Genomic DNA, 12,816 nt, shown 5'->3' on the forward strand with positions numbered 1-12,816 from the left:
TGAAAATTCATGATTGTAAGGAAGCTCTTAGAGCAATTGTTCTTTGGAAACTTCCCCTCTCCCCCACCCCACCCCCAAAAAAAGAAGTGGTTTTTATTCTGCCAGCAATCCATTGTAAATCTTTTGTTGATACGTGGTACTCTTTTGCAAATCCATGTGTTCTCTCTCCTTTATGAAAAGACACTTCCAGTTTTAAATGTTAGAAAATAATAAGCTGCAGCTCCTTTTGTGTGTGCCTTATGCTGGGAGTGTGTACTTGTCCAACACTGAATCCTCTGATCTCCAGTCTGATTCCTCACAATGAGCTGTTGTGTTCATCTGTTCAGAGTTGTGCTGGGGGCAGGAATTCTCTTCTGTCTCAGGGCTATGGTGTAGAGGAGGATGTATGATTTAGGAGTTTATATTGCAGCTGGAGTACTTGGAGGAAGTTCCATTCTGAGCTAGTGACTTGATGAGGGCACCTACTGTCATTTGGTCATGACTGACAGCCCTGCTTCATCATAAAGAGTGGGTTTTCCTGCCTAAAATCACTAAAAGGCAGCAGGATTTTCCACTTTATCATTCTCATGGCATGGCTACAACTCCAAGACATATCCTGAACAATAAAGAAGATTTAGTGAATTACTTCTTCATGAAAGGAAGCATTTGCTGGAGGGTTTTACTCCAGAGTAGTCTGCATATGTATGGAAACAATATTGTTATTTCTTTAAAAGTCTGTGCAGGGCTTCTGGTCCCCACTTAATGCAGAGAGGCCCTTGGTTTGGGTGGGACACCCAGGCAAGCTTGTTTGATAAAACACCAAGTCCTCTTAGACAAGAGTAAATTTTCACACAAGAATGACTTCTCCCTGTACACGTTCCTATTTTCTTCTTGATAAAATTGCTAAAAGACTTTTTACAAGATGAGCAAGTCTATTATTAAAAGTCTTGAGCCCAGAAGGGGAGCTGTCTGTATAAGAGCAAGTCCTTGAAGTGCTCCTTTTTTCCTTTGTTTGTGACAAGCAAGTCTAGCTTAAGTCACCATTAATTGTGGGGGACTTAAATCTTCCACTTTTCTAGATATGCTTTTGTTCACTGTTATGAATTTTAAACAAACTACACTGGTTTCTTGTAAATGTGTTTCATTTTTTACTCCCACTCAGTGTCAGTTAACTGCACTTATCTTACAAGGGGGAAAAAAACCAAATTCTTTTAAGTCAAAGAACTGACTTTGATAACACTACTCTTTTATTGTAGAGATTTACTGGATAGATTTGAACATTTGTGTAAATCTCTTCACAACTTTGATTTTTCCAGACCTGGTGATATTGCTTTGTTAGACCTCAGTTCATGTTGGGAAGAAAGCCTTGGTTCTGTTGGATTTGCTGCCCTAGACACAAGCTCAGTTGCCTTATCTTTGCTTTTCCACAGGGTGAATCAGTGAAATACTTCCTGGATAACCTGGATCGGATCGGTCAGCTGGTAAGAAACCTTCTCCTTCTGAAGCACAGAGCTCCAAGGGACAAGGAGAGCCTGAGTGTGCTGTGATTAATGGGGTTTGCTTGGGGTTTTTCATTTGTTTATGAAATAATTACGCATTAAATTCAGTGTTCTTTCTGTAGGAACAGTAAACTGCAGCTTTCTGAAACTGGAGCTTAGCTTTTGTTTAATCTTTTTTGACAGCCAACAAATGGAAGTTGTATTTGTGCACATATTTTATCAGCCCTTCTGTGCAGTCTCTGGATCTCATTCGCTTTTCCTGATGTTCTGAGGGCTGCTGCTACTTAAGGTAGCAGAATGAAACCTTAGCGAAATAAAAACCATTCCTAGCACTTGTAGGATTCAAACTCTGTAATGAAAACATCTGTCTGGACACTTGGAGGAGAAAGAAGAGAGATGATTTTCCTAAACAGTAGCAATGATAAGGTTCTGAAGAACAAATTTCTCTGCAGCAGTAGATCGGGGCACAGCCTGTGGTAGAATCTGTTGCTGTACTTGCTGGCCATAGAGTATGGACCTGGAAGAAAAGTTTCCACTAAAGCTTTCAAGATGGTCCTTGTAAAAGTAATGAACTGTGGAAAAGCTAAATTTAAAAAAAAACACCTTTTAGTGATGATTTGATCTGCTTTATTGAATGCCACCTAAATGGCAGTAACACTCTAGATAAGAATTTCATGATGAAAAAATACACTTGAATCTTAAACCAGGAGGGTTGATGGATGAAAGTGTGAGGTAGTGAATTAGTCCTTTGTTTTTGTTCTCATATGTCTCAGGATCCCCTGTAGCTGTTTACCAAAGTGTTGAGCTAAATGGTCAACAGGGCAGTGTTTTAAAGTTGAGTATTCATTCTTCATCTGATAATTTTTAAATTTAAAAGCAGCTCTTGGTGATTTTACCCATTCCTTCAGTATTCAGGCATTAGCCAGAATTTTTGAAGGACTTTTTTTGATACTTCTCTCCTTTCTTTGCAGAACTATTTCCCCAGCAAACAAGATATTTTGCTGGCCAGAAAAGCCACCAAGGGGATAGTAGAGCATGATTTCATCATTAAAAAAATTCCTTTCAAGATGGTGGATGTAGGGGGACAGAGATCTCAGCGTCAAAAATGGTTCCAGTGCTTTGATGGAATAACTTCAATTTTGTTCATGGTCTCCTCCAGCGAATACGACCAGGTCCTCATGGAAGACAGGCGCACAAACAGACTCGTGGAGTCCATGAATATCTTTGAGACAATAGTCAACAACAAGCTTTTCTTTAACGTTTCCATTATCCTATTCCTCAACAAGATGGACCTTCTCGTGGAGAAGGTCAAGACTGTCAGCATTAAGAAGTATTTCTCGGACTTCAAGGGCGACCCTCACCGCCTGGAGGACGTGCAGCGTTACCTGGTGCAGTGCTTCGACAGGAAGAGGCGGAACCGCAGCAAGCCCCTGTTCCACCACTTCACCACGGCCATCGACACGGAGAACATCCGCTTCGTGTTCCACGCCGTCAAGGACACCATCCTGCAGGAGAACCTCAAGGACATCATGCTGCAGTGAAGGAGGGCAGCCCCTGCTCTGTTGGAATTTCGCTGGAGGGTTCCATCGAAGTTTTTGATCCTTTCTTTACGGGCCTCGCGTGCGGCGCGGGGCCTGTGCGAATTCCTTGGCTCAGGAATGCTGTACACTAGCCAGTCCAAACAGAGGAGCTCTAGGCCGGAGGAGTCGTGTTGATGTTAGCTACTGAATCACTTGGACTAAAACACTACTGAAACCTGGCCCCGGTCGGTTCTGTACTGAGTTTGGAACGCTGAATGACACAACCACCGTCTGCCTTCTTGGAGAACAGAAATCTCTGACAAACCATGGATGGAAGACACGTTTCCGATGAACACGCTCATTTTTCCGACACTAATTGTACAAACTGCCTTTTTTTTTTTGTAGTTTGGAGGTGCTGAATCGATCAAACTAATCTAAACATGATGAGATTGGCAGCTGTATTGGAGAATGTTAATGGAGGTTCCATTCTTAACCCTTAGGAGTATAACCAGGTCTTGTGTGTGTGTTCAGCTTTGCCAGGGGTCTAGAATCCACCTCCCAAGGTGGATGCACAGCTCTTGTCTGAAGGTTTTGCATGAGTCTCCCGAGGGAGAAGTCTAAAACTGTGTAGGGAAACTCATGTTGGAGTAAATGGGATGGGGACTTGAGGCCTCGCTGATTCGGAGAAGGGTTTATTTTGCACTATGCTTGGAGGGTGTCACATCATGGAAAACTGATTTCCTTGGTGCAGCAGCCTGTGCTGGAGCACCCAGGCACGTATCTGCACAGTGGTTGCTCGAGGGAGATGTGCTCCATGGCCAGCTAGCACTGTCCTCACACCCACAGTGGGCAGCATTTGTGAAGGTTCAGTATCTCATGTGACAGGGCTTCATCTGAGCTCAAAAGTTTGGAAGCTGATTAAACTCTTTAAGCAAAGGTTTTGGTAGCACAGCAGCTGCTTGATTAGTTCCCAACAGCTGACCTTGTAGGAAGACTGAACACCCTGGAGATCCCAGCTTTCCAGCTGCACTGATGGATTTGGACAGCAGGACCTTGCTGTAAAATTAGCCTTTAATCTGTGTCTTAATGGGATCTTCAGCCTGTAGTGATGCACATGGAACTCAGAGCACAGCTGGGTTTGGAGTCACCCCTTTGGGCAGTGGTTTGGGTGTAAAATGGCAAGAGGCTGTGAACAATTTGGGTGTGAACTCCAAATTTCCTTGTGCTCTCAGTCTCTGCCAGGTGCCTTTTTTGTGTACAGACATTGAATCTTTTCTATTGCAGTGGGGTACATGGACAAAGAAAGATATTGTAGTGCTATCCTTTAGGTAACTCAAACATAGTTTACTGTGCAATTTTTGTCATAGTTTTTTATCCAAGGATAAACCTGAAGGGCTGTTTGTACCCATAAAAAGTCAGCATAAAAAGTCCCTGGAGTTCTTATCCCCTTTGAGCCTGTAATGGCATGTCAAAACAAGCAAAGTTTTACTTCAGCTGGTAATCCCATGGGAAATGTGGTCAAAGAAAAGTCCTGTTCCGTTGTCCTTTCATGTTAATTTGGATAAAATCTGGAATCTTTCTTCCCCTCTGAAGCTTGCAGATGTTCATATCAGTATTTTTGTGTCGTTTCCTGATGTAGCAGCCTCCTGGCTTTCCTTGTGCAGGCTCCAGAGTGGAAAAGCTGTGGCTGTGTCAGTGCCTGTAACAGGCACAGAATCGACATAAGAAGCAACTGAGAAGTTGCAGATGGGAAAACCTAACTTAAATTGCAGCAAACTTAAACAGGAATTAGCTTCCTTGCAACAAGTCTTATTTTGCCAGGACCAACTCTGTCTTTTAAATATTTATTAATTTTTAGTCTTGAAGGGGAAGAATGTTATGTGACTAATATTCAGATGGGGAAAAAAAAATCTTCAGATTATTACATTTGAAAAGGAAAATGTTTCACCACAGCGTGATGCAAACAAGTTTGCTCATCACATAAGGTTGGTTTCTCTGAGCCCATTTGTTTGGCTGAAGACTAAGGCTGCTTTCAAAGCTTTCAGAGGTTTTCTGAGTTCTTGGTGGTGGTTTTCACTTCACACAAGACACTGGGAGAGAGGAGGCAGTTGTGGGCTCACCTGACTTCTAGGCTGACTTGACTTTAGTTCTTAGTTTGCTGTGAGCTTTATTCCTTCACTGAATTTTCCAGATGAGTTAATATTATGCCTGTTTTCTCAAATTAGTTAAACATTCCCTAACAACTGTATTTTTTCTCAAGAATTACCTCAGTTTGGTGTCTGAATCTACTGTAGTGTTACCTGGGAGGCATAGCATGGAATTTCTGTTCTGTTTTTCTCTTGACACTCATCCATGGTTTTGTATCCTTAGTCACCTTATGGATTTACCCTTAACAGAGCTAATGATGCAACTTATATTTTAAATAACTTAAAATCTGCACCTGGAAAAGAAACAGCATGAGAGATCTCACTCTGAGCTCTCCAGCTGTTTGGTTTTTTTTTGTATGATATGGCAGTTTTGCACACTAAGTCAGTTATAGGGAGCCAGTTTGCCCACCTTGGGCCCATTATTGCCTTTCTTGTTTTAATTGATGAAATGGGCCCGAGTGTGGGGCTGCAGGTGAAAATCCATATTTTGCCTCTGTCAGGTTTGGATAATGATGGATCACACAAGGAACCCCAGGTCAGGAAACTCTCCTTGCAAAAGTCAAGCACTTCCAGGTTTGCAGAGGAGCTGGCTTGTGAGTAAAAAGGGCTTGGGGGTCTCTTTTAACTGTCAGCTTTCTCTGCAAAATACTCTTCATGCCACAGCTGAGGGGGCTTGGGGGTTTTTTCCAAGGAAAGTTGTAGCATAATAAAGCCAGGAAATCACGTTGTGGTAAATCAGTGAATTACTAAAGCAGAGCTTGGGTAGATGAGGTTGTTCACACTTCTAGGGACAGGCCTGGTGGGTTGCTTAGTCCTTTCACCAGAAACAAATAGAAAACTTTATTTTAAGTGACATCCTGGAGGACTTTGCAGGTAAACACAGCTGGAGAGAGCATCTTTTTTTGTTAGTTTTATAGGCTTATTGTTCATTTGGCTGGTCAGGAAATGGGTCACAGGCAGGATGATGATCAGATGGAGACCTTGAACAAGTACTTTTTTTTTTTAAAGAAAAAAGCAGCTTTTTGCTGTCCCTCCTGACACCCGGGGTCAGTGACAGAATCTTGCAGAGGGGTTGCCTCTCCTGAGGACAAAGAGAGGAAACTCTTGCAGCCTGTGCTTGGGGCAGAGACTTACATAAACCTGGAGCTGAAGTAGAAAAACTAAATGGGAGTCATTTTTCCAACAGTACTTGGTGTTTGTTCCTCAAAGCAAGTGTTAAGCTAATAGAGTGTGTCAGCACTGCAGGCTCTGAGCACTCCTTAGATGCACTGCAAGGTGACTTGGTGGAGCTCAAAAGGATGAGTGGGTTTCTGCAAGTGACATATTCAATAGGCACTTGTCACTTTGAAGGAAGGAAATAGTTGTTAATGTTGAAAATTACCTAATGGTGGTTATGGAATTGAAATTACTGGCCACTCAGTTTTACAACTCAAAGATGCTTTCAGTTTCATGCAGAGAATGGATCTTATTTAATATGGCAGCCTAGATCATTTGACTTATTAACTTGATAATATATTTAATTTTTTTTGATTGCTGCTGTGTAGAACCTAGAACTAGGCATGTTACAAGATTGAAGCTCCTGAAGGTGACCATTCCCAGGCCTCCTGAGGCAGGTAAAGCTGAGCTGCAGCCAGGCTGGCAGAGTGGAGAAAGTAATGGCAAATAAACCATAGGGAAATGGAGTAGGAAGAGCTCATTTATACATGGCACTGGACACAAATATAGAATTCCCCTAGGACAGCTGAAGTGGCATTTGGTTTGAAAAGTGGTGCATTTGGAGTGTGTCCCATTCTGTCCATGTGTTGCCCCCTGTCCCCATGGCCTCATTCCCTCTGGGAATTCCCATCCTGGTTACTGTGATCTGCAGAGAAATGTAGAATTAAAGCAGTTAAAAGAACAGATGTGGTACCACTGAAGAAACCAGCAGCTCTCTTTAGTGACAGACAGCTGCCTTCCACAGAACAGCATTTTAGAAAACAGGTCCTCTGCTGCCTTTAGATGGCTGTCTTTGTATTAACTGTGTTTTAACTTATATTAACTTATGTTTTGGAGTCTTTTCTATATGTGTACTTTATTGCTGGGGGAAGAATCCTTTTGTGCATGGACCTAGAGGATTTCTCTAAAAGGCCCCTCTGATTTTCAAGCAGTGAGTTTTAGCTTGGCTTCTGTCATCAGATTTCCAGGAGTACCTGCTGCATTGATGGATGATTTGATGTGTGCCAGCTTGAGAGACAAGCAGGATATGCAGCAACACCTCCACACAGTGCAGTTTGTCATGTTCACCAAACACTGAGCTCATGCTGAGAGCTGTAAGTTGGGCTGTACCCTCTTTTCTGTGCTCTCTTTCTAGTATGAAAGCACGTGGTGTAGTCAGGGGTTTCATACAGCACTGCCAACTCTTTACCTCATACTCTGTAATTCTGTAACACAAAGTGCTGGGTGGGGTGTTTCAGTAGCAACTATAAAACATCTGTGCCTACTTTTGTAAATGAGCTTTTAACAGTTTTTGTAGGGAGCATCCATTATGGATCAGGAAGACTGGCGTGGTCTGGGCCAGGCTTGGCCTGAGTTAGTGCTGGCTCCACACAGCTCTAGGTGAGGTCTGTCTAGCCTAGTGAGGAATAATGGGTAATGCAAGGCCTAGTGCTTTTTAATAATGCCTGTTGTGTAATTAGCTGGGGTGAGCTCTGCTTTGTGCTGTGACGTGGGCACTTCTTTGTTTTAACACTAATCTTGTTTTGCATAGATGGAAATGAGTAAAGCCAGGAGTTTTGGAGCTGAGTCTGCCTCTCTGCTAACCAGGTGATGCTGCCTCTTTGCTCACCTTGGTGGTTGGGCAGTCCAGCTCGATCCTTGACGTTTTTATCTTGACAATGGCATTTGGAAAGCAGTGTTAAAGTTTGTCTGTGTGTTGATATGCTTGTGTTTTACTGGGTGGGGAGTGTGGAGGTTCTAGATTGTCAGTGCTGGTGGTTCTGTGCCTGGCTTGAGGAGCTGCCCCAGCCCAGCTCTTGGCCTGTGACTGAAGGTTGGATCTTCTGTCTGGTGTGAAAATAGAGGGGGGAAAAAGAGCAGCACTAACTTCCAAGGTGGGCATTTTGGTAAAAAAAAAAAGCCAAAGTATGTTGGAGGGGAGCAGGAGAGGGGAGCTAGTGTCTAAACAGATGCCAAAAGCTGATGGTGCTTGAAGGCTGTATTGAAGTGAAATGCCATCTGCACTGACCCAAAAGCTTTGAGTGACTCCAGAGAGCCATTGGCTGTGAATTGAGAGCAGCAGGCTGGCAAGGCTGGCCCTGCCATTGTTCATCACTGGGTGCTAAAACTCAATTTTGATAAAATACAGTATGCAGATCTCTGGCCAGACAGTGCATCTTACTCCTTCCTGACAGCTGCTTAAGCTTTCTTCAAGATACCAGAGCACAAGAAGGTAGGAGGCTGTTTCCATTCTTTGCATAACAGCTACAACTGATGGAGGGCAACATTTTTTTAATAAGTAGGGCCTGAGAGAGCATCTTTTGAGGGCAGTGGCAGGTTTTGAGTAGCACAACTTCTCTGCTGTCACTTGCCACCGATCTCTTGTGCAGGTGGTTGGGCACAGAGGCTGAGAGGAGGTGGCAGGGAGCAGGGGCTGGGGGCAGGAAGGATCTGCTGGGAGCTCACAAGGCTTGGGAAGGTGCTTGGTGGACTTAGGTGAGGGAGAGTTCCTCCAGTTGTGTTGTCTGGAATGTGGAATGGGCTTGAATTGATGACACAGATTAAAAGGTGTTTTCTGGAGACTCCACTGAACAGCAGCGCTGGTGTTTCTCGCTCTAGTGAGGAGTTGTCTTGTTTGTGGAATCAAAATGTACAAAACAAACTGACAAAACACCAGGTTGTCTGTGGCACAACCACATAGCTTAGGAAGCCAAGTGATGTTATCTTTTATTCTGCAATGTACTTGCTCTCTGGTGCCTATGCATTAACACACATACTATGCAATATCAGTCTTTTTTTAAACCAGTTCACTACATTGGGCAAGAAAGGCCTGAGTTTAGCCTTAATTTTCTTAACAATTCACAGGAAAGTACTTTAAAAACAGTGACAAACTAAAAGAAGGTGGAAAATGCATAAAGTAAAAGCACAGTCCCAGACTGCTCACATAAGTGTCTTTCTAGCACCAAAACAGCATCCGTGATAGAAGCAGCTACTTGCTGTAATAGTTTCAACTTATGAAAACTGTGTACTAGATAAAATTATATTGTGATGTGTAAAAAGTGTATTTTATAGCTTTGGTGACTTAGTTTACTGTTTTGTATATATGAATTTTATAAATCTATTAAAACTTGACTTGTTATACTGTTCTTATGGGTTTTATCTTTCAACAAGAGTTTGAGGTGACTTCATGACATTTTTTTTCTGTGAGAGAGTTGCCTTTTGAACAAACAGCAGCATGGGCTGTATGAAATCTGTCTGTAACCTTCAGGTATCTCCCACTCCTCCAGTCCTGGTTGGAATTATTCTTCCTGAGTTTGTCCAGGAGCTCAGGCTGGTGGCTCATTAACCTGGGTGGAACTTGGAGCTCCTTCTTCTGGGGCTGCCTGGGGCATTTGCACTGCTGGGAGGTGGGAGGGGAGGCACAGCTGGACTTTGCTGATGCATTTTGGGCTCAGCAAGGGAAGAGAATTTGGTCTGTAGAGATGGCAGCACCTGCTGGGGATTGCTCAGTGCTGTGTAGGATGTGGTAATGAATAGCCAAGGGGATCAATAAATAACCATTGACCTTCCCCAAGGGCAGGCCCCTGTCTGGGAGCACAGCAGGACCTTTGGGGGTCACCAGTGTCCCTGTCACAGAGATTGGCCTGAACTCAGGCTCCAGGCCTTGGGAATGCCAGTACCTTTCCTCACATTCCCTCACTTCCAGAGGTCTCATCTGGCAGATTTTTGTGGCCAGTCCTGATTGTTTCTTGTGTAATCTGTTAGTGCCAAGTCAGTTCCACTGCCAGTGCACAATTTGAAACACTTCATGGGGCATTTTTGGTCCTTTCCACCAGCAATTGGAAATGCAGCTCTGCAGCTGCATCAGGTCTTTGGGAGTGGCTGCCTCTGTCCCTGGAGCTGCTGGGCACTTTCAGGTGAGATTTATTGCCAGTGTTCAGCATCTCTGCTGAGCAGCAATTGCAAATTCAATTTGCTCTAGCAGAAGGTGCCCAGGTGTGATCACTAAAGCCTGAGAAGCTCCCAGCAGCAGCTCCAGGGGATGTCTTTGGTGAGCTCTGTGCAGCAGAGTGGCCCTTTTGGGGCCCAGGTGTTGCTGTGAGATGCCCTTTCCTAGCTCAGCTGCTCCAGAAGAGCAGAGCTGCAGCAGTTGGTTCTGCAGGTGGGTTTGTTCAGTGCTTGTGCCCCAGGGAGAGCCTAAACTCCATAAATTGTCTTGGAATTACCTTCCCAGGAGCAGCACAACTCCCTGTTCAGAATCAGAGTATCTCTTCTGCAATTTCAGTAATCCAACACTGAAGATAAAAGGGAAAACATGTCTGTTTCCCCAGGGAGAGGCTGCTCTAAAATGCAAAGTATAGCTTGTATTTTTGCTCAAGTGAACAAGGTGTAAGGTTTGGGGTGGTTATAGTAATATTAAAGTATTCCTTAGAACTCTCTGAGGAGAGAAATTAAATGAATCCTTGTGGTTTCTAGCTCCAGCCTAGTATCTCATTATCCTTACAGACTGGGAGGAAGTTTACTCAGTTACTAATCCCAGATTTCTTGCCACTCTTCCCAGGACTGACTGGCATCTTGGCAAGCTGTGTGGTGTCAAGGCAGGAAGAGTTAATTAGGAGGAGTGTTCAGGGATTTTTACCAAAAGTAGCTTTCCCTTAAAGCCTCAGTTTTGCACGGCAGAAGCAGATTTCAGTGAGAAGTTCCATTTTTAGGGGACAGAGGTGGTCACAGCCACTGTTAAATCACAGAGTGATCATGCTACTGAAATGTCTGTGGAAGGTGCTGCTTTTTCCTCTCCCACCCTTGCAAACTGTTGGAGGCAATTGCACCCCTAGCTAGTAAAGAGCATGGAATTTTTTGTTGTGTTGGGGTTTTTTCCCTCTGGACAGTGGCTTTGTCTCCCCTCTCCCTTCAGCTACAGCCAGTCCTTGTTTTCAGAGCAGCAGTGGAATGTTCTGCCTGTTTATTCTTGGGAGAAGATATTTGTCTTTATGAGCTTGTAAAGCTATTAAAAGCCTGTTTTTTTACTATGTTCAGCATTAGACTTTAGAAGTTGCTTCAAAACCAAGTGTCCTTGAGCTTGGGGCAGTGAGGGTGTGACTGAGCTGCCTTGGAGGGGCAGGGTGCTGCAGGTAGCCACAGGATGGTGTGGTCTGGGAGATGCTCTGAGCCACAGGAGCCCAGCATGGACTGTGCTGGGCTTTAGGGGTTGTTACATGGAAGCCAACAGCAGGTGCAGGGAGGAGGAGATGCTGGTTCTGCTGGGGGATCTCCTGAAGGTGGCTCAGGTGCAGGATCCATGCTCTGCCTGTCACCACGAGCCAGGGGAGCACAAGCAGCGGCTGCCAGGGCTGCCAGGCAGAGCCCTGGGCCGTGCCCAGGGAGCCTGGGGCAGGCTGCTGGCACTGTGTCCTCTGGGAGCTGCTGGCCCTGCCCTTTGAGTGCCCCTTCCCTCCCCTGCCTCTCTTCTGCCAAGGCTCTCCAGGCTGTGGCTGAGCTGCTGCTCAGGGAGCACCCAGGTCTCCTGCCCACTGCCTGCCACACACAGGAGCTGTTCCTGGACCTCTGTGACCAGCCCCATCCTGGCTGCTGCAGTGCAAGTGATTTCTGCATGTTGGATTTAGATATAGAGCACCCTGCTCCTTCTTGCTGATGGTTGATCCACAGCTTGACCTTCTAAAGTGACTCCTAATTATCTCATCTGGATTTCTGTTTCACAGCTTACTCAGCTGCTCATTAGCTGCTAGCCATGTTCCCACACCTTTCCAAGTAGAAGGATCTCCCCAGGAACTGCTGCTTAACATGCAGGAAATCTCATTTAGGGGCTTACCTTCACTTTGGCCTACTCCTTATTCCTGTGCCAGCTGTTTTCTGCCCCCCTGCACTCTGGTACATGCAGAGAGGAGTAGGAGCTGTGCCTTTGTGCTTTAGTTCTGGTTATAACCTTCATTTTCAGTGTAAGCTTGGCCAGTGATTTGTTCCTCTGTGACCCAGGCTGCCTCCAGGCCTTTCACTGGTGTGGGCTGGGGCAAAGTGCTGCTCACAGGCCCTGTGCTCAATGTGCTGCTGTGAGGAGGAGTAATGTCTTCACATGACCAAACCCTGCAGTGGAATATTGCAGGGACCCTCTCCTCCAGCTGCTGAAGAACTTCCAAGTGTTTTCAGCCACTTTCTGCCTCTTGCTTGTGGGCACTGCTGAGCAGCCCAGGTGAAAGCTCTGAGTTTCCATCTCATTTATGTCTTACCTGCAGCCCTTGTGGACAAGCTGAGCAGGTAAGTGCTGGTGCTGGCAGTGATGGTGTCAAAAATACCTGTTTGCAGTCACAAGAGCTCTCAGCAGAAATTCCTGCTCTCACAGCAGCGCTCACACGTGCCAGGTGTCACAAGGAGTCCCCATCTGTGACTTCTGCCAGCCCTTCCGTGCCACCCCACTCCTCTGCTGTCTCTGGAATGTTATGATGGGAAGCTGCCTCTGTT

The 12,816-nt window shown here is 45.0% G+C and overlaps 1 protein-coding gene across 1 annotated transcript in view; it reads left to right on the forward strand.

The window, feature by feature from the left end:
* Positions 1–9,485, forward strand: part of GNA12 (G protein subunit alpha 12) — a 40,647-nt gene extending 31,162 nt beyond the window's left edge. Inside the window, exons 3-4 of the mRNA XM_054643573.2 lie at positions 1,410–1,460; positions 2,450–9,485. Coding sequence (XP_054499548.1) covers positions 1,410–1,460; positions 2,450–3,019 — 621 coding nt within the window. The 3' untranslated portion in view covers positions 3,020–9,485. The remainder of the gene's footprint in view (positions 1–1,409; positions 1,461–2,449) is intronic.
* The last annotated feature ends 3,331 nt before the right edge of the window (positions 9,486–12,816 follow it).

This window comes from Agelaius phoeniceus, chromosome 16 (genome assembly GCF_051311805.1).
Source record: "Agelaius phoeniceus isolate bAgePho1 chromosome 16, bAgePho1.hap1, whole genome shotgun sequence".
Taxonomy (NCBI): domain Eukaryota; kingdom Metazoa; phylum Chordata; class Aves; order Passeriformes; family Icteridae; genus Agelaius; species Agelaius phoeniceus.